Source organism: Urocampus carinirostris, chromosome 13 (genome assembly GCF_059441175.1).
Source record: "Urocampus carinirostris isolate Australia breed hairy pipefish chromosome 13, RoL_Ucar_1.0, whole genome shotgun sequence".
In the NCBI taxonomy this organism is placed as follows: Eukaryota; Metazoa; Chordata; class Actinopteri; order Syngnathiformes; family Syngnathidae; genus Urocampus; species Urocampus carinirostris.
The window spans coordinates 5,407,988-5,433,986 of record NC_142361.1 but is presented as its reverse complement, the minus strand read 5'-3'; the positions used below and the strand labels follow the sequence as shown (position 1 = coordinate 5,433,986).

The window sequence follows — 25,999 nt, the reverse complement described above, 5'->3', positions numbered from 1 at the left end:
GAGGTATGAGGGGTAGTGTGCAGATATGGGATTGGCTGTCTGGCTGTGGTTATTGTCAACAGACTTGCATTCATGCCTAACAGGGCCACCAGAGGTTATCACCCAGCCGGAGTGTGTATGAGAAGGGAATCAAGCTGCAGGATGGCAACGCATATCGCTCGCTGTAGCCCTCAGGGCTGTAGAGGACGACTGTATGTCGGTTTGTGTGCGTCTGCAATTGCAGTAGCGCAGGGCAAATGTGTATTTGTGTGTATGGAAAAAGATGTGAATTTAGGCAGAAAAAGAGCCAGGGGGAACATGGCCAATGAGTCTGCAAAGCAAGTGTGAAGGTGAAAATATGTAATGAGGAAAACAATGTGGACATGTCTTTTGTGGTACACAAGAAATAATGCATAGCAAATTGAAAAAAGGTGTAACTCAATTAGTGATACATTATTCAAACAAGAAAAATTTCCTTCAAATAGTTCTTGGAATTTAATAAAATATCCACATATATACAATAAGCGACCAACAAGCTATAAAAGTGTCACAGACTTTTTTTTTTACAAACAAATTCTGTTTAACAGGAAATTAGTTAAATGATGCCCTTTATTGACAAGGATGCTGAACAGATGATTGCAGATCATTTGCTTAAAGCATATGTACTTGCAAAGACAGTCACAAGTTTACAAATTATCGGCCAATATTAATGCTTGCTCAAATATCAAAAACTCTGGAGAAATTATTTGTTACAAATTTGAAAAGCTATATTACCAAGAATTGTTTTTGCTAAACGACATTCGGTATATCGAAGATATAAAACACAAAATAAATTGAAAGTAAGCTATATTCTGTCTAAAGACTAAAGAAAAGCTTTTAACACAATCACAGTATACTACTTCAAAAGCTACAGCAATGGGAAATACGAGGAATTGCTAATTAATGCGTAAAATTATATCTCTCAAATAGATCTTAATTCGTACAAATTGGTGAGAGAAGTTCAAGTCTTATGAGCATTAGCTGTGGAATCCCTCAAGGGTCTCTGTCAGGACTTTTATTTATATATATATATATATATATATATATATATATATATATATATATATATATATATAAATGACTTATATACCATCCCAATCCAAATATATTCTATTTGCTGACAACACTACAATACTAAGCTTAGGTATAAATCTACAGGAATCGCAACCAGAAATGATCGTATGTTTCAAATGTCATTGTTTTCCAATTTTTCTTTGGGGTATGGTACTGTGTTCGGGTTTTGAAATTGAATGTGTCTTTCCTGCAAAGGAAAAATGTACTAGAATTAGGCACTTAAAAGCTTCGCTTCAGCATAATTCCTTTGGGCACATGTTTGTCTATTGTGTGACTGTATTGTACAGCTGTGTTTTTGTGCAAATAGTTTATCGTTTCCGATTGTTCATTAATGATTTATATATATTTTTTTGTGTTATATCTTGGTAAAATGCCATAAACAAGCAAAGCCTCTAGCAACCTAAGGAGGCATGCAAACTCCCAGCGTTGCTAAGTCATGCACATTTAGCTCTCTAAAATAGACAGTACACACTACAGAGTTGGCTCCTGAGTCAGGTATGGCTTAGAGATAAAACAAATATATTGCTATTTTAACCATTTAGGCCGAGACTGCGGTACTGCATTTTACCACTAGCAGAAGGAGCGTTGCACCATTTTTCTACACTTAGGGCAAGCCAGTGGATGTATCATTTGGATCAGGGTTTTCCACCGTGGGGACGGCAGGCACCAGGGTGCCCCTGAAAACAGTGGAGTTGCCCGCGGATCTGTTCTGAAAATAGCTTACCAGAGCTGGGTCATTGGGACTTTCTAGTAAAATTATTTTTTATTGATTGAGTCTATTTTACCCTATTCTTTAACAATGAACCAGGAAATAACATAGTTACAGTATTGTATAAATTCAAATAAATGAATTTTAGTTCATGGGCTTCAGAGACCCAAAAATTAAAATAAAGTATTGATAATTATTTTTACGTAATAAATTAAGATAATAGAATGAGAATATATTCATTTTAAACACATTAATTTATAAATCTCTTTATTGATATTACAGGACATACAACAAACAAAATTCCAATGTATGGACTTTTTGAGCGAATGGGCAAAAACTGCATTTTTTTAGCTAGCTATCTGGCTACTTTTTTAGCTAGTGATATTCCTACATTTTACCTATTTACAGGTCTCTAGCTAGCTTTTTACATTTTACGCATGCTATATGGCTAACAAGTTAGTCATCAAGCTAAATTTTTACCTCCTTACTAGCTAGCTATCTAGCTTTTTTAGCTTTTGATCTGGCTATAAAGTTGGGTTTTTACTCTTTCAACTCGCTATCTAGCTCCTGTTTATTTTTTTCACCCATATACTTTTCTAGCTAACTATCAAGCTAATTTTTTGCTATTTTGCAAGCCATCTGGCTAAGTTGGTATTTTAGAAATTCATTGCAATCTGTTTGATTTTTTTTTATAACTGTGGTCAACCTTTGGATTTCACGTCTTTTTCAGTACTTTGTGCAAAGGAATTCAATTATACAAGGGTCACAACTGTGGCCACATAACCACCGTTGGGTGTAGAGAAGAGGTCTCCAATGTGGTGCCGGCAGGAACCAAGTTCCCCCCTCCAAAAAACGTTGGATCATTGTGATATTCTAGGAAATTTTATTTCTAAATAGAATGTTTTGTGGTTAACTGGGCTGATTTTAACCGCTAATAAATATATCCTGGTGAAAATATATCCAGTAATAACATAGAAACAAATTAGTAATAACAAGAGGTTTTGGAAATGCAACTGGTAGCACTTTGTGCTAATCAGAAACAAAAAGGTAGCTGTCATCTTTAAAAAGGTTGGCGACCCTGGTGTAGGGTAAAATGTAAACCATTGTTATCAAAATCATTGTTAGTGTGTTAGTAAACTTTAAGTGTACATGCAATTTATTTTAACCCACATGATGACTATTTGAAAACATGTGATAGTGTTCATCCCAACGCCGCCATCAACAAACTACACTTATGACCTGTCGGCGTCCTCTTAGTGGGTGGTGGTCTTAATACGCATTCAAGCCTGCATCAGATGACTGTGTTTTCATATCCATTAAATACAGCAGGGGGGTGGTAGCTCTAATGAAAACTACCTTAAAACACACATTATATTGCAGGATTAATGGTTGATGCGTAGATATAGCCAATCAGACACCTGGCAATGAGGGTAGCTAAGCGACATGAAGAGCCAGTAGGTGGGCGCCTCTTACCTTTTTGTTGTTTTCTTTAATATCCTGGGGATTGAGAGACTTGTAGTCGCTGTAACAATAGCGAGAAAGGGTATTTTAGAATGAATAGGATCATGTGCTAAATAAGTAAAATAAAGCAGACGAGCAAGGTAGAAATTTATCACGTATTAAAATAAACATAGAAAATGGATGCACTGGTTTACCATCGTGAAGCAAGTAAAGATTCAACACAAATAACCAAAAACTCTAACCATTACATTGAATTAATAAACTGTGCTCATGTAGACAAATTTGGATTCTGAATGTATTTTCTCTGGGCAATTGTATGACTATAACACAGTGGCTGGCCGTCAGGGCCTGCAAGGTGTACTCTGCTAGCCTAAAAGAATATAAGATTCATGTAATGTATTATAATTTGTCAATGAATACTTATTAAACTATTCTCTTTTGCATGTCAGCTTCCTTTTGTTGCTTTCCCACTGATTGTGCTGCCTCTAGATGGGTGCTTTTATTTTTGCATTCATGCCTGACAGGGCCACCAACCATAAATAGTTCTCAGGGTCAGAAATCTACCCAGGGTCGGCAAAATCAAATCTGCAGGCCACGAGGCAAAAATAAGTAACAATAAAGTTTAGACAATCAGATTCCAAGTTGGCGAGTCAATGCCTGCTAGCGGGCATTAGAATACGTCACCGGTTTGACAAACTATGATTGGCTAGAGGGTGGTAACGTAAGTATCACAATGAAAACTAGAAGAAACTAAATTTTTTTGCTCGAACTGACATTTTCAGCCCTAAATCAAATAAAAACTTATGCCAGAAATACGACAGGACGGCTTAACTTTCAGGATTAGCTGCGATGGTGATAAGAAAAGACTTCTTGATGGAACTGAAACACACGTACGAGAGAGTGAATTAAATCTTCATGAGGAAAGAAAGGAAGATGGATTTGTGTACAAATAAAAAAGAGTTTTGGTGAGTAAAATGTTGATATGGTTCTGAATAATATTCTATTTGTAGATGCAGTAGTTTTTCAATAGCCATAAAATAGTTATCGAAGGTTAGACTGATTCAGACCTAGCACTACTGAAGGCCTAGGTGTGAAATACACAGCCCGCCACTGCTATAACACAACATGTAAATGTGTTTCGAAAGTCAAAAACTTTGTTGAGCAACTACAGAGGGACCTTGGTTATCGCGGTGGGGACCAAAACCACCATAAGTGAAAATCCGCACCTTTAAAAAATATATATATTTTTTATTTTTTTATTTTATTATTATTATTTTTTTAGACCCGGTTAATGGGGACCAAAACCACCTGCGAAAAGTGAAAATCTGCGAAGTAGCGACGCCCCTTCAAAAATGCTTAAATATATATATATATATATATATATATATATATATATATACCGTATTTTCCGCACTATAAGGCGCACCTAAAAGCCTTTATTTTTTTCAAAAGCTGACCATGCGCCTTATAATACAGTGCGCCTTATTTATGGATCAATTTTAAAGTTGCAAAGTTTTCCAACTAACTTGCAGCCGCCGACTAGATTTTCCCCCGAACGCCAAGTAGTACGCGGTGGATGCTGGGATTTATTTACCGGCGTTTCATTGGCTAACCAATGTGTCAATCATCATTTGAATCGCTCACTATTGGCTAAAGTTATTCGGAGGTCAAAAGGCGGATCCTTTTTATCATTTACAGGCTGCCATTGGCTTAAACGGCAAACAAAGCCTGCAATTGGCCGAAAAAGATGTGTCAATCATCAGTTGAATCGATCACTATTGGCTAAAGTAATTCGGAGGTCAAGGGGCGGATCCTTTTTATCATTTACAGGCTGCCATTGGCTTAAACGGCGAAACAAAGCCTGCAATTGGCCGAAAAAGATGAATGCGTATAGCATGTGGCTGACGGCATAGAGAAAGCATTTTTTTCTGTTCTGTATTTGTAAATATTGTATTCTCCTGGATTGACTACCCTCACGGATATAAGAGGACATTGCCTGCACATTATTATGAACACAACGACTTTGGTGAGCTATTCCGGGTTTCATATTGTCCCTGTATCTTGTTTCAGACCTAACTCGATGTTTCTATGATAAGCGGTGCAGATAATGGATGGAATGAAGTGTCTATTTTTAAATTAAACTCAATTCCAAGTGTTTATTGTCATATGCACAGTAAAGTTGCGAGCGAAAAAGAAAATAGATACTAAGGAATGGTTATCATTTCTTGAATCCCAAGACTTTAACCTTCCGAATGATGGAACGATGCATTTGAGTGACATCTTACGGACACCGCATCCGCACGTGTTCTCGACACGTATTTGCGTCTTTGCAAGCTTTCGGAATGTTAAGGGGGTAATAAGTTGGACTGAACTATCTGACTGTTTTGTCCACGTTCCCATTGTAGCGCCTTATAATCCGGTGCGTCTTATGTATGTCAAAAATAGGACCAAAAACCATTTTTTTCCGGGGTGCGCCCTATAACCCGGTGCGCCTTATAGAGCGGAAAATACGGTATATATATATAGATATATATCTATATATATATATATATATCTATATATATACATATATATATAATTTTATAATTATTATTTTTTAGGCCCGCGAAGCTCTGAATCCGCGAACGTCGAAGCGCAAAGTAGCGAGGTCCCACTGTACTACATTATTGTAGTAACACTTTTTTTATCTCCCAAAATGAAGATGAAATATTGTAGATTGATGCCATTATACCATAATAAATAGACTGAAGGAAAGTGAGAAAAAAAAACAAAAAAAAAACCAATATATGTTCTTTTACATTTGGAAAAATGCAGTGGTCTACAACCTTTTCTGTACCACATACCAATTTAATAATTGAACATATTCTCACAGCCCAGCCCTATAGAAACATTAGTACGAATAACAACAACAATAATAATAAACCTCTCCCCTGTGTACTGCACGACACCACTAGATGTTTAGATGACATAGAAAATGGCATTATATTTTATCTTATCGTCATACTATTTGTACTCACCGTACCACAACGTTGTGTTAGGTTAACTCTTTTCCCTAATTTTTTACAAGATTGCACCATGATTAAAAATAGTGCATGGGGCTCCAACATGGTTCCGGCATGCACCAGGGTGCCCCCTAAGGACAACTCGCGCACCTGTTCTGAAAATAGCTCACAAGTGCTGGGTCACTTTGATTTTCTAGTAAAAAACTTTTTTAGTGGTTGAGTCTATCTAACCTTACTCTAATTACAAAACTTAGTAATAACATAGTAACAAAATAGTGATAACAGAGGCTATTTTAGAAATGCATATCAAACTGGGCGCCCTTTGCACTAGTTAGTAACAAAAAGTAGCAATCAGCTTTAAAAAGGTTGAAGACTCGAGAAATAGTGTGATGGTGAGATAAAGTGTAATGCTTTTTCTTTCTCATCTCCAATCCAGGTAGTTAGGATTTGCCGCTCTCACTGCCGTGATCCTGTTTTGATTCCCCTTACATTCAATGCTGGGCAGGGATATTTCTAGACTGATTATTATTCATTTACAGTAATATACTCCTGTAAAACCTTAGTATAAGCCACACCCAAACTTTGATGTTTTTGGGGTGAAAAAAATGCATGTGTTTACAAATAAATATGGTATAAGCGAAAAAGAAGGCAATTATTTTTCTTTGTGTGTCACCCAGTACCAAACAGCACACGGCCTGGTACAAGTCCATGGCACCGTGGTTGCAGACCACTGCGTTAGTGTGTTTATGTCCATACATGGATTCGGGCCTGAAGTGATGCAACAGTGCACAGAAAGCCAGGCCATTCCTCCAAGATGTGGTGAAATTGGTGATCTTCACGCCTCGATAGTTACGCGTTACCTCACGGCACCATGCCAGCAGTGACTGGCTGGCGTTGGGTTTCCCACCCAGGACTGGGCTAGGGATTGGGCTGGGCTGAAAACAAAAGAAACGAGAACAAAATTAATTTCTATTTCAAAAGGGAAGAAAGCATTGCAATTATGGCTTCTCTCTTGTAGATGGGGTCATCATTGAGTATTTGTCCGAACACACAATTTTACTCTGCTCCTACCCTCTGATTAGTTTTGGTGACAACCGCAGAGACATTTGTCCAAAAATGCAATCAATAAAAATATGAAGATATTAATTAGTTCTCAGTTCTCAGTGTTATCAAGGCACAAATGTTCTTTGTCAAAAGCAGTGATTAATTTGAATGTACACACATAAAGCAGGTATTTTAAACAATAACATCACATGTATTTTAAAAGGGGTATGTGATATCTGCATAGTTTTTTCAGACTGAATCTAACAGCTACAAAATTGGAAAAATGAGACTTACACCACCGTTCAATGGTTTAGTGTCACCAAATAATTTTATGTTTTCCATGAAAAGAAACAATTTTATTTATAAAATGATTGTCAATATCCGTGTTCTCTTGTCTATATTAATCCCTCCCTGTTTTCGGCCAGTCTCAGACAAGCAGCTTATTCTTTACCACTCTGCCTTAAAGGCCAGCATCTCTTAAAACTTGTGTTCTGTGGGCTTAATTTAACAAATCTGATAGTTGAGGACCTGTAAAGGCGTCTTTTTCTCAAACCAGACAGTCTAACGTACTTGTCCTCTGGCTTGATTGGGCACCCACTTCTCTTTCAACGCTGGGTAGGGCCTATCTGTGATGTTTTTGAAGAAAATAGTACACACCATTGTATGACATGTTCAGTTTCTTGGCAATTTCTCTCTTGGAATAGCCTTCATTCTTTGAAACAAATAAATTCTCAAGTTTACAAGTAAGTTATCTTTTCTGGCCATTCTGAAAGTTTAATCATACCTACAAATGTGATGCTCCTGATACTCGACCAGCTCAAAGGAAGGTCAGTTTTATAGGTTCTTTAACCAGCTCCACTGTTTTCATCTGTGCTAACATCATTACACAAGGGTCATCTAATCATTCATTAGCCTTTTAACGCCATTAGCGAACACGACGTACTATTAGATCACTGGAGTGCTTGTTGCTGGAAATGGGCCTCTCTAAACCTATGTACATATTGCATTAACAACAAATATTTTCAGTTAAATAAGTCATTTACAACAGAAAATAATTATGTGTTTTTTTTTCCTGATTAGTTTCATGTTATCTTCATTTAAAAAAAGCAGCGCTTTAGATTTAGTAGTAGAGACACAAAATTGACTTTAGGTTGAGATGGACTAAGAAAAAGACTGCTGAAAAAAAAAACCTGTAGTGGTGGCCACCTGAGTCCCTCTGTTGGCCTCTGCATGCAACTGCAAGTGGATGTGGACAGAAAATGTCTGAAATTCCCTTATTTGGAAGCGAAATAGACAAAAAATAATGCATCTTACAATTATGCCACATTTTGTTAGTTAATAAAAAGCAAAAAGCACGTTATGTCACTACAACAGACTACACAGTAAGCTAAGTTGCTTATTTTGGTGTTCAAACAACAGTAAATACTATGAGAGGCGGTTCGAGGAGTTGCTCTCACATATAAAACCATACACTCACACTGGCACTACTATATCCTTATACAAACACAGTCATACCAGTGCAAAAACTCTCAAACACACACTACTTTACTCTTAAACATCCATCCACACAGAAACACTGCAATAGACTCCTATTCAATACTATTCTCTCACACACATAGAACTATTATTTCTCACACACCAATTAAATTGCTGGAGCCGATGTGAGCTGTTATTGGGCGGAAGGCTGAGTACACCCTCAAAGAGATGCCACGCCATGGCAGGTATATTTTAAATACATCAAAAACCCGCACTAAAACACAAACAAATACAATACAGCATCTAAAATATTGACTAATTTCACATTTAATATTAATGTGTTTTCTAGGTAATTTAATATTATTTTTTGTAAGATACTGTAAATGAGATATTGTAGTAGTGTGTATGAGTATTGTATTGTGTGTGAGAGAATATAGTACATCTAAGTTAGTATAGTAGTAGGTGTGTGGCAGCATTGTATAATGTGTGTATAGTAGTTTTTTGGAGAGTATAGTGTTCATGCATGGGTATGACCGTGTGTGGATGAGAGATTAGTATGATGTTAAATGTGAGAGCAAGTCTGATTTACTACTTAAAATGCCCTTCATAAAATACGGGACCAAACGTTGTGAGTATTAAAACAGCTAAAACAATTTTCAGGTTAAAATGCAAATCACAGGATAAAAGGCCATATGTGGCCATTATAAGCAATTTCTAATGTATGTACCCTTGTGTGTGCGTGCATGCACGTGTGTATTTGAGTGAGTACTAAAGGCCCCTTTGGGTATCTTGGTGCAAGGAGAGACAGTGGCAGCAGCCTAAGGGGAAGACACTTGACATTTCCAACTCATCTTTAAAAGAGGGCCTTAACCTTTTCCCCCAGTTCCTCCAACACGATGTCAGCTTCAATAAACGGTAATAACAAAACAACAAACAGATAATTAAATGGAAATCAAGTACAAAGGGGTAAGAAAGATTTAGTTGCGAAAAATGCGTCACTGAAGAATACCACACAACGACACACAAGTGCAGAGCTGGCTGGATAAACCACATTATTTGTGTCATCAGATGGGTTAATACACGAGTGCGCGCTTGTTGATACCATATTCTTCGGAATAAAAGGCGCAACTAAAAACCCTAAATTGGTCATAATTTTGAAAGTGTGCAATATAACAACATGCGCCTTATAGACCGAAAAATACGATGGATAAAATTGGAAGATGGGCAGTGACTGGCCATCACTGCCGGCCCGCCAACTTGAGGGCGTTGTGGTTCAGGGTGTCAAAACGCCCTGTGACAGTTGGACACCACCCGATGACATCTTCTCCTGGTTGAAAGCTACAGTCGCTTTTTGAGTGACTGATAGGAGTAGCACTAATTTGTGTATGTTATAAGTAGGCCTAGAATGTGTTAATTGTCTTATTCTAACAGTTGGGTGAATGCAGTTTTACACTTTAACTGAACCAACTCACCATGCTATACGGACTCAAGCGGGGGCTACTTGTGCGGGGGCTTTGGGAAAAAAAAAATGTGTATATACATATGTATATATATATATATATATATATATATATATATATATATATATATATTGCCTTAATTGTCAAACTGGTTTAAAATGAATAAAAATAGATACAAAATAAAAGTTTCAGCGGTTTATGGGCAATAAAATAAGACTACATCAGATCTAACTACAAGGCTGGGCCGACGAAAGCTGTGATTATATCCTCTACTGTTCCCTAGCGAGCTGAGATGGCATTTGGTTTTCATTTATTTCAAATTTCATAACTCTTAACAGAAATTACTGGCTTCTTTTTTTAGTCACTATTAGAAATTTCTAGAGGGACGAAATTAAATCATCCAACGACTTGAGTCTGACCTTCGGGCTATTTGTTTGACGTGCCTGAATTACAGTTTCCTTTCTTTTTTTTTACAGTTTCAAAAGGTACTTTTTCACGTTTGGAAAAGTTTTCTTTTGCTGTAAGACTATCTTCAAATATATTCTGTTTTTTTAAGGATAAGATATTTGTTTTAGCACACTAGTTCTCATTGTCCTTTTTGAAATCTGAGAAATACTTTTGAGTGTTTTGCACTGCTGCACAGCTGCGTGAGTGCATCTCTGTGTAAAAAGGGCCAGTGACACGGATGTGATTCTTTCAAATGGGAATTTCAGATGGTTCCATTACATTTGGCTCTGATAAAGTGATAACTAAAGCATCCAATGTTGTAAGAAATTTAATATCTGCAGGGACGGGAACAGACCGCATCTCATTAGGAGTGCAAGAGGAGTCATAATGTATGTTGACTTACAGTTAGCCTGAAAGAAGCCTTGCAAGCCTGCATTTCACACACAGTTGCATGCACGCGCACACACACAAATAACTGGGCTGCAGGGTAGGATTAGCGGCAAACATTGCCTGGCCCCGCAAACATTCCGCATTAAAAAGAAAAAAGAATAAAAAGCTTCATTACTATCATGGCCACATAACCTCCCCTCTGCTGCTATTAAACCCAGCCTAACAGGCTGGGCGGGAAAATACAAGTCGGCCTACAAGAGAATCCATTATTCTATGCGCCACCGTGTCAACAACATACAACAAACGGGGCCGAGAGAGGAAGAAAATGGAGGCCAAAGAGAGACGGTGGGTGAGGGAAAGGGGGTGTTAAGCTCACGACAGTACCTGAACAACAAGATACGAGGAAGCCTAGGAATTCTTTTTCCTCTTGGAGAAGATTAAAAAATTGCAAAGACTATAGCTCAAAGAAAGGAAAGATTTTACTTTATCTTTGGATTTATATGGAATTTCTGTCTTTTTTGCCTGAAAATAGATCAAACTTAAAATGAACAAACATATATTTTTTTAAAACTTCAATTTTACCATTTCCTCAGTTAATTATGTCCAGATTTTCAGGGAACCAATCAAGATCTGGATTAAATGACTTGAGTAGTGTAACCACGTTAAAAAGCAAGGTAAGTCAAGTCAAGTCAAATTTATTTATATAGCCATAAACACAGCACTTCACACCGTGCTGAAACACCTGGACCACCGGGGGAGCTACGTCAGAATGCTCTTTCTGGACTTCAGCTCAGCCTTCAACACCATTATCCCGGAGATCCTGGTGGAGAAACTTGCACACCTAGGACTCTCTCCCTCCATCTGCCACTGGATAATGGACTTCCTCTCCAACCGCCCACAGTCGGTGAAACTCGGTACCCACGTCTCTCCCACCCTAACACTGAACACTGGCTCCCCCCAAGGTTGTGCACTGAGCCCCCTGCTTTTCACCCTCTACAGCTCCGACTGCTCACCGACCCACCCCACAAATACTATAATTAAGTTCGCTGACGATACCACCTTGATCGGCCTCATCTCTGAAGGGGACGAGGCGGCATACAGGGATGAGGTGGAGTCACTTTCAACGTGGTGTTCGGAAAACCACCTCATATTGAACACCACAAAAACAAAAGAACTGATTCTGGATTTCAGAAGGAATGGCAGGAATCCAGCACCACTCACCATAAAAGGAGACTGTGTAGAGAGAGTCCACTCTTTCAAATTTCTGGGTGTGCACATATCCGACGACCTCTCCTGGTCTGCAAACACCAGAGCGGTGGTAGGGAAGGCCCAGCAGCGACTGCACTTCCTGAGATTGCTCAGGAAAAATAACCTAAAACAGCAGCTGCAGGTGTCCTTCTACAAAGCCACAGTGGAGAGCATCCTAACATACTGCATCACGGTGTGGTATGCTGGGTGCACAGCAGCAGACAGGAAAAAGCTCCAGAGGATCATCAAAACAGCCCAGAGAATCGTCGGCTGCTCTCTGCCCAGTCTGGAGGACATTGCCTGCTCTCGCTACCTCAGCAGAGCAGAAAACATCATCATGGACTTTTCTCACCCCGGCCACCACCTCTTCGACCTGCTGCCTTCCGGCAAGCGCTACAGGTCACACAAAGCAAAAACAAACAGACTCAGAGACAGCTTCTTCCCCACAGCCATTACCACCCTAAACAGACACCGCACAAAAAAACTGAAAACTGTTGCAAAAAACTACTTCACACGAATGTAAAATGGTACTCACGTACATGCTGTCTGCACTATGTTTGTTCACTGCTCAAAACAGACACAGCACAAAAAACCTGAAAACTTGTGCCAACACTACCTCATACGAATATAATGGTACTAATGTCTATGTTCTTGCACATGTCGACTGCACTACGTTTACTGCTCACCTTGCACAATGTCTGACCATTTCCTTTTTTCTGCACTATGTTGTCTATGTTTGCACCAATGCATATGCTGACTATTTTTTGCACTATGATGACTTTGCACCAAATGCAATATTGCACAACCCTTACGATACCAACGGTATCACGACAACACTGTATGTAACATCCCACATGCCGACATTTCTTGTGTAAATACCATGTCAATGATAACTATAGCCTTATCCCCCTTGTTTTATAACCTTATCTTCTCTGTTCCTTTATCTTCTTGGCTCATACCTCACTGTGAATGTGTAAAACTGGAGTGTCATGCCCAATTTCGTTGTCACAATATGTTAACCCATTTTGTAACAATGACAATAAAGGTATATTCTATTCTATTCTATTCTATTCTAATCACAAAAATGTCTCAAAGGACTGCACAGGATTACAGTTACAAAATTACACAATTACCTGATCTTAAACCAGCATGCGGGCAAGAAAAAACTTAAAAACCTCAGTGTGAGGAGGAAAAGAGAAACCTTGAGAAAGGACCTCACATGTGGTAATCCCCCTTCCAGGATTGACCAGGGTGAATTACAATTAGCATTACTGTACACATAATAGTAAACATTAGGTAAGATGTTGAAAATGTCCGGAAAGTGCATGACATCAACGACGCCCCCAGCCTGCAAACCAGTCCAGAAAGTCTATGACGGCCACGACGACTTAGAAATAGATGGATACATACATAATATTCTTGGACGATTGGAAATCTGATCCAAGTGACAAGCTACAGAGATGAGAAATCCTACAAGGATCGCAGGAATTGGATTATTCCTTTAGTCTCGACTGTGGACTACTGAACTATAAGAATCAACGTGTGCTTATAGTGCATACCCATGGATTTGAGTTTTCTGAAGGTGAATAACATCGAAATTGTATGTTCTTTGCTTATTAGATAAACCCTCTTGTCATTCATTTGGAATGTCCTTTAAATAGGGTTTCATGTGCATTATTATGTGACTTTAAATTCTGATACAAAAACAGATTTAGTTTAACTCTAAAATCCTATCAGTGTGCACAGAAACACATTTTGCAACTAATAATAGGTTTATCAACTTAAATTTGAGTAAATGACCGCCCATTAAACTGAAATAGAAGCAAAACGAGGTTAGTAAACCAAAAAACTTTGCATTTAACACTTCAAACCAAGTAAAATCGTTCGAAAATGTTTAATGACATCTATTGGCTATTATTCATTCAATTGTCTGCTTTGTTGAAATCAATTTCGACTCTGGTGTTTGCTCTACTGATGTTAGCATTTAGTAGTAAAAGTAGTCCCGTAGCTTTTCTTCCATCTGCCTAATAGCATAGTTGCTTTTATTGAATATCTTTACCCTTATATTGAGAAGAATTCACTTGAAAGTGTACAATAAGGAGCTGGGCTAACAATAAAGGACTGTTAACACATTTGGAGATGACAATTATATATGAACGGAAATATGATGGACCAGTCAGGAGAGGAGGAGAGGATGAACTGCTGCCAAAACAGAGTCTCACTTCAATCTCGCTTGCTTGAAAGCAGCTTCTGAGTGTGTCAGATTTGAGGAGGTGTCGAATCTGCGTCTCTTTAAAACTTGTAATCCGCTCAAAAGGGAAGCCTACGGCAACACGCAATGCACAATTGCATAACTCACAAAGATTTTCTGTGGATGACAAGACATGTACGGTGGATACATTCTTTGTTAATCCATTCAACGTCCATGAAACACGTAGCAAACACACACTACGATGAAGACTGTAAAAACATCTTGCCTCTTTAAAGAAAAATGCATGTCATTGCAGATTTTTTATAACAATATTCTCTGATGCACGCCAGTCTTACAAGCACTACATTGAAGACATAGATTATTTATTCTAATATTCTATTACATATTTATCCTTGAGTGCTATGTCCAATCTTGTTGTAAACAATGTTCACTAACTTGTCATCAAAGACAGTGAAGTTGATTCTAACTCTAGATAATATATTTCTTGATTTGGCATTTTGAGGTAATCATAAAAGTTTTATAGCTCATGAGACACTCAAAATAAGGAGAAAATACATCAATGGATTTTGAACTAGCGAGGAGAACAGGAGAGGACCTCAACCCTCACATAATAAACTCCAAACCATTTTAAAAGCCAACCCATCATTTGTTATATTTTTCTCATGCTTGGGGATAAACTATTTTTTCTCACAAAAGTTCTGGGGTACATTTTTACATAGGCCCTATCTGGTCCCTATCACCGAAAAATAGCAGAGGTTGACCTATAGGATGAGTGAATTGAGTCACACGATTGGTCATAATATTAAAGTAAGCATTGATCTATCAACATATTCATCCACCCATAAGTGAAGGTGCAGCTGCTTATATTGGCAGTACAGTGGAGTCCTTCTATTCGCATAGACCTAAGGGAAAAAAGATAGAATCTGTATTTATTTGCCATGCAGCATACATGTATCATTTATTACTCAAAGGTCCTGACCTGAGAAATAGTCAATTACCAATAAGCCTGGGGTACAAAAATTATTACCTCTTACCCTTACTTTGAATCCATACTCTAGCAAAGCACTTTCACGATGAAGGTAAGAAAGTTCTTAAGCTCTGAAAAGCAAAGTGAGCTGGAAGAGTGGGTGACACAAGCATATTTACACCAAGCCAGGTTGGGAGTGTTCTAGATTCTTTCAAGCCATGACCCCCACAAGCTACACAGGATGAAATCTATAAAATAATGATAATGCCAGATATTATCATTATTTCTAAGATTTTATCAAACCATCAAACATCACAAAGTGAAATAAAATGTGCTAAATAATTAACTTTTGTCTGGAGAGCGGGTTTGGCGGTTTTGTTAAATTTTGTCCTAATTATATAGTGTGGCTCTCTCTCTCCCCCCAAAAAATATTTTAAAAATGCAAAAGATTTTTGCTTTAATGGCTCCTTGGGTCAAAAAGGTTCTTGATCCCTGTACTAACACATTCTCAAAAGAAAAAAAGAGGTTTGATCTCTCGTTAATCAATAAGGAGCTTTTAATCTCCTTTAATGGCCTTCTTCAACAAACAAATTAAGACATGGGATAGATTCAGAGATCGGCCATCCCGATAAATGCCTTTATCAAATAATCTGACCATGAGCGGGCAAAACTCATTAAGGAAGCCACTTTAGGAATTGCATAGCTTGGTAAAGACGTGTTTAAGTAAATGTGTGAGTGTGTTCACAAGAACACAAGCACACAACTACACACACACAGAGGGCGACCATTGTCAAACGCTGAGTGAGCTTTATAATGATCAGAGTCGTGAACATAATTACAAAGTCACCTCTTGGTTACAGATCAGAGTACACATAAACATGAACACATGTGCATAAACATAATGTAAGAAAAAAACACAAATACAATTTGTAGACCAACTGATTTTAAAAATTTGAAATTCGAGAGTGGCTTCAAATTGCTCATAAGTGCCTAATGTAAAAATGTGTATTTCTTTTTTAATTGAAAAACTAATATAAAAGGTTTGGCACTGCTCATCATCAGTATGTTGCTATTTAAATCATTTCAGTTTGCTAAAATACCATTAGTTGACAGGAGTGTTTTTGATCAGCTCTTTGTCCACACATCAAGAGGCCCGACTCTCCGGCGTTGTTTTCTTTTTCCGGCGAATGCGTGTGTGTGTGTGTGTGTGTGTGTGTGTGTGTAGGCGGTCTCATATGACGTGTAAATGTAGTAAAGCAGTGTGGTGGTTAGGCATCCAAGATTGTGCATGAATAGGGAAAATGGATTTTAACTCATCACACTATTTTCACCCATGGTGCCACGTTGTAAAAAGTAATGGAGCATAATGGGAAAAGGTTTAGCAAAAACAACTTTGTACAACATGGTACTGCAGGTAAAATTAGTGTGATGATAATACCTAATGTCTTTTCTAATGTTATCTAGATCCCTAGTGGTCTATTGTTGACGAAATGGATTTGAGCGGATTATAATTATTGTTCTTATTTTTACTAATATTTTTGGGCCGGGCTGCGGGAATAATAGTCATACATTGAACCAGTCGGTGGTACAGAAAAGGTTGCTGATCACTGCTTAATCAATGTTTCCATCATGTACTCAATATATATTGTGGGACAAACATTTCTTTCTTAAAACCCTTATGTATTACCAGCAAAAAATTCAAAAGGTATAACATTCTTGGCTAGTGTAATTTAATACCTTGAAAAAAATTGGCAACAAAAATGCTGCAGATTTTTTGACAATCCAAAAAAACCTTCCAATGTCTATGCTTCTTCTGAAATATGGTTTAAATTGCGTCATTGCACAAAACATATTACAATGCCGTGTCCGACCTTTGATTAAATATCCATCCAGGTCCCAGACATTTTTCGAAGTGAATGAACCAACCCTGCACAAGATGGCTCAAAATCTAAATCAAAAGTGGGTGCTGGACAAACAGGTCACAACTTGGGATTTTCTCACTTAGTTGAGGAAAAATGTAACTGACAATCCATATTTTTAGAAAATATCTTATTTTCGCAACCACAGAGAACACCACACTTGAAGCGCAGTCTCAATTATGTGTCCTAATGTTTTGTTTGGCACAAACATAATGAGCACCTGATAAAGTGAGGGTCATATATACAATCCATGCCAATAATTCATCCTGCAGGGCCAACACTTCATTTATTGTCATCATTGTGTCCCTTACTACCATAATGTCATTGACTACCCCTACCTCACATTATCAACACACATGCACAAGCATGCATGTGTGAAACAGAGCAGAGCAAAACTGAGCATCGTTGTGTTTTTTATTGATGACAAAGTACTAACATTTTATAATCATCAATACGTGTGAGCATGGTAAATAACACAGATAAAACAAACACAAAAATAGAGAGTAAACCTAACATTTTTTTACATACACCATAATTCAATCTAAAGCATCAAAGTCCTCATCCTCCGTTTCTAAAATGAACAGCTGCACTAAATCTTATCAAAAATCACAGGTTCACTTTCTTCAGTCCTTAGTAATAATGCTGACTTTTGCAAAAGCTCAAAAACAAGTATGTACAGACACATAAGACTAAGCATCTGCAATCCACTCGCAAATCCAAACAGCTTTCCAATCGAGGTGGAACAGTGGTATTTATTGCACAAAATATGACATGGAATAATCTCTATTGCATAAGTAATCATAAAATGCAGATTACACACACATTCTTGTACTGTACACATACTGAGTCACACATTTTTCTTCACATACTCGCCCTTGGACAAACTACTCAACGCTCACAATTCACTAGTTTCATGGTGTCCCATTCTTCACATTCAAAACACACACATGGGAGCACTGCACGAAAGGCCGAGCCCCACATTTTGAAGAAAATGTACGGTACTATAATGTGCGCCCAATAGTCTCCTTCCTCTTTATACGCAAGGTTTCACATATATATATAAGATGGAAATTAATTCATGAGGTTATTCTAACGATCCTTTCAAATGTTAAATTTGCATTAATTTAATTAAGAAAATGTAGCGTGTTTGGAAAGAGGGTATTACTGTCAAATATATAAGCAGGGTTACATGTAGATGGAAAAAGAAATTCAGCCTGAAACTCCACACCAAGCATGCAGGACCATATTTTAAAGCGATCCAACAGACGGGGGGAAAAGAATGACTGTTGGTACGTTTGTCCATCTTACAATGTTTAATGAAAGTCAGTGTATAAAAACACTGTGATTCTCTGCTGAAAGGAATGGGGTGTAGGGGAGGGTGGTCTTGGACCTTTTGGGGTTCTGAAGAGTTTTTGAGACATATACCTTAATTTTTTAACCACACACCTGGAGGACTGGGCTGAGTTAAACCCAGATTAAGATAATGTTACCTCTTCTCCGTGTCATCCAAACCCCAGTGGATGGAGCAACGCGGGTTTGCTTCATTCTCAAACACACAAAGGACTTTGTGGCCATCCTTATAAACCCTATTAGTTTGCCACAGAGCCTCTCATAGCAGACATCAATCACGGAGGGATTAGTAGATTCCCTCTTTAAATGAGTGGCACAGGAAACTTCCCTTCAAGACTGCTTTCTCTGGCTGGCTTGCTCCCTGTCGAGATTAAGCAGCGATTTGTTTTCATTTGGTTCCATCTTCGTTTTCTCTGTGCATTGGTCCAGCTTTCTGCATGTGAGGTAATCCCTGGCAGATAAAACTAAAGAGGACTTACCCCAGGCAGATTACCAGAGCCGCTTTGCGGAAGGCCCTATTCTATACATATATGAATGATATCTTCGTTAGAGTACACAAGGTTCACACACCTTTTTCATAACAGAACTCAAGTACTTATTAAGGACTTTTTAAGGACCTTTAAAGACGATTTTTAGATCTTAAATGCATCCTAAATATATTTGTGGATCTGAACAATAAGTGTGTAAATATTTTTGACAGAAATTTCTCCCCATGTAGGTGTTTGGTAAAATGACCACAGTCTTTAATCTTTATTCATGCCCCATGATAAATGTTCATGATTGATACGTAACCCTTACACAAATACACATTTCATAGTGCCCTTTAAAGGTGTAGCACACAGGTGTACCCTTGGGCACGAGCCATAGGGGTACGATGACGCTTCATAGGACAAGGCAATACAAACTAATGATTTCTGCAGTTATTTAACGGAGAAAGAAGAGATGCAATGGCAAAGCCACGAGAGAGCAGTGTCAGCGTCATTTTAAGCAAACTTATTCAGAGATATGGGAAAAGTTAATCAAAATAAATTATATTAAATTTGGAATTATTTATCACATTTTCCGGACTATAATAATAATAATAATGCATTTTACAAAACTCAATTCCAATGAAGTTGGGAAAGTGTGTTAATTGCAAATAAAAATTGATCCAAGTAAATTGCAAATTCTTTTCAACCCATATTTAAATGAATGCACAGCAAAGACAACATATTTATTGTCTTCACTCATAAACTTTATTGTTTTGGGAGAAAATCATCAACTCTGTAATTTGATGACAGCAACACGTGCCAAAATAGTTGGGACAGGTGTCAATAACTACTCAGAAAGTGGATGAATGGAAATCAACCAACTATTTGCAGGTGAACAGATGAATTAGCAACAGGTGAGAGTTGTTACTGGGTATAAAAAAGGGAGACCCGAACAAGCTAAGTCATTCACATGCAAGGATGGGGCGAGGTTCACCTCTTTGTGAACAACTGCGTGAGCAAATTGTTGAACAGTTTAAAAACAACATTCCTCAAAGTACAATTGCAAGGAATTTAGGGATATCATCATCTACAGTCCATAATATTGTGAAAAGGTTCAGGGAATCTGGAGAAATCACTGTGCGTAAACGGCATGGCCGTAAACCATTATTGAATGCCCGTGACCTCCGAGCCCTCAAGCGGTACTGCATTAAGAACCGACATCAATGTGTAAAGGACATCACCACATGGGCTCAGGAACACTTTGGAAAACCACTGTCAGTCAATACAGTTCGACGCTATATCCGTAAGTGTGGGTTAAAACTTTATGTTGCAAAGCGTAAGCCATTCATCAACAACAGCCAGAAACGCCGCAGGGTTCTCTGGGCCCGAGCCCATCTAAAATGGACTGATACAAAGTGGAAAAGTGTTCTGTGGTCTGATGAGTCAGTTTTCCAAATTGTGTTTGGAAATTGTGGACGTCGTGTCCTCCGGTCCAAAGAAGAACAGAACCACCCAGACTGTTATGCACGCAAAGTGCAAAAGCCAGCATCTGTGATGGTATGGGGGTGCATGAGTGGCCAAGGAATGGGTAACCTGCACATCTGTGAAGGCACCATTAATGCAGAAAAGTACATTCAGGTTTTGGAACAAAGTATGTTGCCATCCAAACAGAATCTTTACCATGGGCGCCCTTGCTTCTTCCAGCAGGATAATGCCAAGCCACACACTGCACGTCTCACGACAGCGTGGCTTCGTAGTAAGAGGGTGCGGGTGCTTGACTGGCCTGCCTGCAGTCCTGACCTGTCTCCCATTGAAAATGTGTGGCGCATTATAAAGCGCAGAATAAGACAAAGGAGACCCCGGACTGTTGAACAGCTGAAGCTGTACATAAAGCAAGAATGGGAAAGGATTCCACTATCAACGATTCAACAACTAGTCTCCTCACTTCCTAAACGTTTATTGAGTGTTATTAAAAGGAAAGGTGATGTAACACAATGGTGAAGAAGCCCCTTTCCCAACTACTTTGGCACTTGTTGCAATTATAAAATTCTAAGTTTATCATTATTTGCTTATGGAAATAAAGTTTATGAGTTTGAACATGGATAATCTTGTCTTTGTGGTGTATTCATTTAAATATGGGTTAGAAAAGGTTTGCAAGTCATTCTATTCTAATTTTACTGACATTTTAAACTTTTTCCCAACTTCAATGGAATTGACTTTTGTATTTAAAAGCGCCTTTCAGGCCACCCAAGGACACTGTACAGACAATGAAAAAATACAATGTAAAAAATTGTAAGCGAAATATTAAATAAAAACAAGACATAAAATCATAAAAACATAGGAAATGGAGAAGCTATGTGTTGTAGGCAGTCCTGAACAGGTGTGTTTTTAGACGGGACTTAAAAGTAGAGAAAGGTGTGCAGTTTTGGAGGTCCGGAGGTAGATTGTTCCAAAGCTTTGGAGCAGCGCGACTGAAGGCTCTGGCTCCCATGGTGCTCAGGTGGGCAGGGGGCACTGACAGTCGGAGGGAGGACGAAGATCTGAGGGAGCGAGTGGGGACGTGCACCTGGAGAAGGTCGGACAGGTAAGGAGGGGCCAGGTTGTGAATGGCCATATACTGTATGTATATAGGATCAGTTTGTAGCTGATGCGATGTTGAACAGGAAGCCAGTATAGCTGTTGGAGAACGGGGGTGATATGCTGCTGGGAAGATGTTCTTGAGATGATGCGAGCAGAGGCGTTTTGAACCAGCTGAATTTTATGGAGGGACTTTTGAGGAAGGCCGAAGAGGAGAGCATTGCAGTAGTCAAGGCGGGATGTGACAAGACTGTGGACGAGAATAGCAGTGGTGCGGGGGGTGAGGGAAGGGCGGAGTCTGGTAATATTGCAGAGGTGGAAATAAGCAGTGCGGGTGATGGTGTTGATATGTGAGTGGAAGGTAAGCATGCTATCCAGGATGACACCCAGACTCTTGACCTGGGGGGAGGGGGACACTAAGGAGCTGTCGATGTTGAGAGAGAAATTGTTTGCTTTGGATAAAGTGGATTTGGTGCCAAGAAGGAAGAATTCTGTTTTATTGGCATTTAATTTAAGAAAGTTTGTTGTGAACCATGTTTTGAGTTCGGAAAGGCAAGAGGTGAGGGAGGGAGGTGGGAGTATGGAGTTTGGTTTGCAGGAGAGGTAGAGTTGGGTGTCATCAGCAAAGCAGTGAAAGTGGATATTAAATTTGCGGAGGATATGACCAAGAGGCAAGAGGTAGACGATGAAGAGAAGAGGACCTAAGACAGATCCCTGGGGTACACCTGTGGTGACTAGGGAGGGCTTTGAGGTGAAGGATTTCAGCTGGACAAACTGAGTGCGGCCAGTGAGGTAGGAATGGAACCAACTGAGGGTAGTATGGGTGAGACCAATGGAGGAGAGTCTATTGAGGAAGATAGGGTGAGAGATTGTGTCGAAGGCGGCGCTCAAGTCTAGGAGGATGAGGATGGAGACTAGACCGGAGTCAGATGCTATGAGGAGATCATTTACAATACGGATTAGGGCAGTCTCTGTGCTGTGGCGGGAGCGGAAACCAGACTGAAAGGGCTCATAGAGAGAGTGGAGGGACAGGTGCGAGTGGAGTTGAGCAGCAACAGTTTTTTCAAGGATTTTCGAAATAAATGAAAGGTTGGAGATGGGGCGGAGGTTGTCAAAGTTGTTGGGGTCAGCACCATGTTTTTTCAGTGTAGGGGTAACAGCAGCGGTTTTGAAAAGTGATGGGACAATACCAGAAGAGAGTGAGGAGTGGATAATGGCAGAGGAAGCAGGGAAGGGAGGCAGGATTGAACAAGGGATGAAGGGAGGGCATCAAGCTGGCAAGTGGTGGGCTTGGATTTGAGTATGAGGTTGGATAATTCAGCAGTCGTGGGTGGAGCAAAACTGGAGAAGGAGTGACAAGGAGAAGGAAATTCAGATGGGGAGGGAGCAGACAGGTTTCGATGGCGTTGGTGATGAATCCTAAGGATTTTGTGATTGAAGTACTCCATTATGGAATTGCAGGTTGTTGCGGAGTACAGGTGGAGGGGGAGAGAATTTGGTGGCTGGAGGATTTTGTTCATGACAGAGAAGAGAGTTCTTGAATTTCCTTCGTTGGAAAGGATGAGGCCGGAGTAGTAACTGGATTTGTGCAATTTGGTCCTTGTATTTAGCAATATGGGTAATGTACATGTCCTTATGGATGGTGAGGCCGGTTTTCTTATAGAGTCGCTCAAGTTGGCAGTTCTTTGATTTCATTGACGTAAGAGCGGGTGTAAACCAGGGGGCAGATGTGGAGAATGAGGCAGTCCTGGTCTTCAGGGGGGGCAAGAGAATTTAGAATATTTGTGAGGCAGGCATTGTAGTGAGCGGTGACGTCATCCGGGTTTGAGAGAGCGTCTGGGGGCGGTCAATAATGGAGCAGAGGGTGTCAATGTTGATATTTTGGGTATTACGAAAAGAAATGAGATGGGAGGTTTTGACAGTAGAGAGACAGAGTACGGTGTTAAAAGTGAGGAGGACATGATCGGGTTCAGGAAAAACATCAGCAGTGGGCTAGGAGATGGAGAGGCCAGAGCAGCAAACCAAGTCCAATGTGTGGCCTTTAATGTGGGTGGGAAAGTCAATAAGGCTGTGTATCCCGAGGCTCTCCAGGCAGGATGTGAAGTCTCTGGTGAGTGGCAGGTTGGGGTTGTCCATGTGAATATTGAAATCTCCCAATAAAATTAAATTTGGCGAGAGAGTGGATAAATGTGTAATTAAGCTGGAGAATTCATTGATAAAATCACTATGTGGCTTCGGGGGGCGATAAATTGTAGCAATGATGGTTGACGAGGGTCCAGGGAGCTTAAACACCAGGCATTCAAAAGAGCTTGATGCAGGGACAGAGACAGGCAAGACTTTCCACTTCTCGCGGTGGATTACCGCGAGACCTCCTCCACGGCCACTGCCACGGGGACGGCAGATGTAAACAAAGCCGGGAGGGGTGGTCATTCAGAGCAGCGAAGTCGTTTGTTTGTTGCCAGGTTTCTGTTAAAATGAGGAAGTCAAGTTTTCGTTCGGCGAGGACGTCTTGGATGAGGTGGCCCTTGTTCCTGGGTGAGCGGATGTTCAGTAATCCAAAGTTGACGGCGGAGGTGTCATGTTTGACGGCGGAGGTGTCATGTTTGACGGCGGCAGTGCTTTTAGCCGACCTAGCCAGGCGGGCTAATGCATGACAGTTAGCATTGCGGCTGTTTCTGGGAGGGTGTCGAGATGTGGACCAGGGCGAGTTTATTAAGCCAGAATTTTTATACTCGACGTGTCTGCGCGACCCGCGGTGAATGTAGCAGCGTCGAGGCAAGCGAGCGATGTCAGGATGACGGAGCAGCTCCGGTGGCGGAGGCCCCAGTGCAATCCACCGGAGCCGGAGAAGATCCACGACTGAATAGTGGAGCAATCCTGTCGCTGGATGATGGCAGAACGTCAGGAGTATCAGGAATAATCCAAAGGCGGCGAGGTTTTGGCACGCCATGACGAGGGAGAGAGGCCGGTGCAGTGACAGCTAGTAAGTTTAAGCTACCGGCGTAAGCCCGTGGGCTAAGTTACGATTGGGGTTAGATTGATCAGGTGAAACGATGGTTCAGGTTACATCAACCACAGTCCAAAACAGAAGGGCAAAAGAAAGATCAGAAAAAATATCTTCGAAAAGTTTTTGGAGTGAGAAGCGGCGACATACACAACCCGGAAAGATATCAAATAAGGCACACCCAGAAACCTCAAATTGGCCAGATGAGATATTTTATATATATATATACTGGACTGTCTCAGAAAATTAGAATAGTTCTTTATTTTCTGTAATGCAATTAAAAAAACAAAAATGTCATACATTCTGGATTCATTACACATCAACTGAACTATTTCAAGCCTTTTATTATTTTAATATTGCTGAATTTGGCCTACAGCTTAAGAAAACTCAAAAATCCTATCTCAAAATATTAGAATATCATGAAAAAGTATACAAGTAGGGAATTCAACTAATCACATGAATCATCTAATTAACTCGAAACACCTTGCGAAGTTTCCTGAGCCTTAAAAACACTCAGCTTGGTTCAGTAAACTAAATCACAAGTATGGGGAAGACTGCTGATCTGACTGCTGTACAGAGGACCATCGTTGATACCCTCCATCAGGAGGGTAAGACACAAAAATAAATTTCTCAAAGAGCAGGCTGTTCACAGAGTGCAGTTTCAAAGCATATCCACAAAAAGTCTGTTGGAAGGGAAAAATGTGGCCGGAAACACTGCACAACCAAGAGAGATGACCGCAGCCTTAACAAAATTGTGAAGAAGAGCCGCTTCCAGAATTTGGGGGAGCTTCAAAGACAGTGGGCTGAAGCTGGAGTCCAGGTATCAAAAGCCACAGTTCACAGACGTGTCCGGGAAATGGGCTACAATAGCCGTATTCCCATGGTCAAGCCACTTCTGAACTCAAGACAACGGAAGAAGCGTCTGACTTGGGCTATGGAGAAGAAGCACTGGACAGTTGCAGAGTGGTCCAAAGTCCTCTTTTCAGACGAAAGCAAGTTTTGCATTTCATTTGGAAGTCAAGGCGCCAGAGTCTGGAGAAAGGCTGGAGAGGAGCAAAATCCAAGTTGCTTGAAATCCAGTGTGAAGTTCCCACAGTCAGCAATGGTTTGGGGAGCCATGTCAGCTGCTGGTGTTGGTCCACTGTGTTTTATCAAGTCCAGAGTAAATGCA

General features: G+C 39.7%; 2 protein-coding genes across 6 annotated transcripts in view; one reads left to right on the top strand and one right to left on the bottom strand.

The window, feature by feature from the left end:
• Window positions 1-25,999, bottom strand: part of ehbp1 (EH domain binding protein 1) — a 278,859-nt gene that overhangs the window by 144,848 nt on the left and 108,012 nt on the right. For all 5 annotated transcript variants that reach the window (XM_088351022.1, XM_088351026.1, XM_088351024.1 and 2 more), the window contains 2 exons: window positions 7,021-7,199; window positions 3,275-3,323 (listed from right to left, as the gene is read on the bottom strand). In XM_088351022.1, the coding sequence (XP_088207148.1) occupies window positions 3,275-3,323; window positions 7,021-7,199 (228 nt within the window). The remainder of the gene's footprint in view (window positions 1-3,274; window positions 3,324-7,020; window positions 7,200-25,999) is intronic.
• LOC148353556 (uncharacterized) lies at window positions 10,005-24,776 on the top strand. Its single transcript, XM_088351276.1, has 4 exons — window positions 10,005-10,114; window positions 11,927-11,995; window positions 12,081-12,728; window positions 24,590-24,776. Exons 1-4 carry the CDS (start codon window positions 10,005-10,007, stop codon window positions 24,774-24,776), a joined length of 1,014 nt encoding a protein of 337 aa, XP_088207402.1.

What these genes read in the sequence shown, in the direction of transcription:
- LOC148353556 (XM_088351276.1), top strand. Translation starts at nt 10,005, where the DNA reads ATGGGCAGTGACTGGCCATCACTGCCGGCCCGCCAACTTGAGGGCGTT. An exon ending in CCCGATGACATCTTCTCCTG is followed by an intron (nt 10,115 to 11,926) that starts GTTGAAAGCTAC and finishes TTGCACACCTAG; the next exon opens with GACTCTCTCCCTCCATCTGC. An exon ending in CCCACAGTCGGTGAAACTCG is followed by an intron (nt 11,996 to 12,080) that starts GTACCCACGTCT and finishes CACCCTCTACAG; the next exon opens with CTCCGACTGCTCACCGACCC.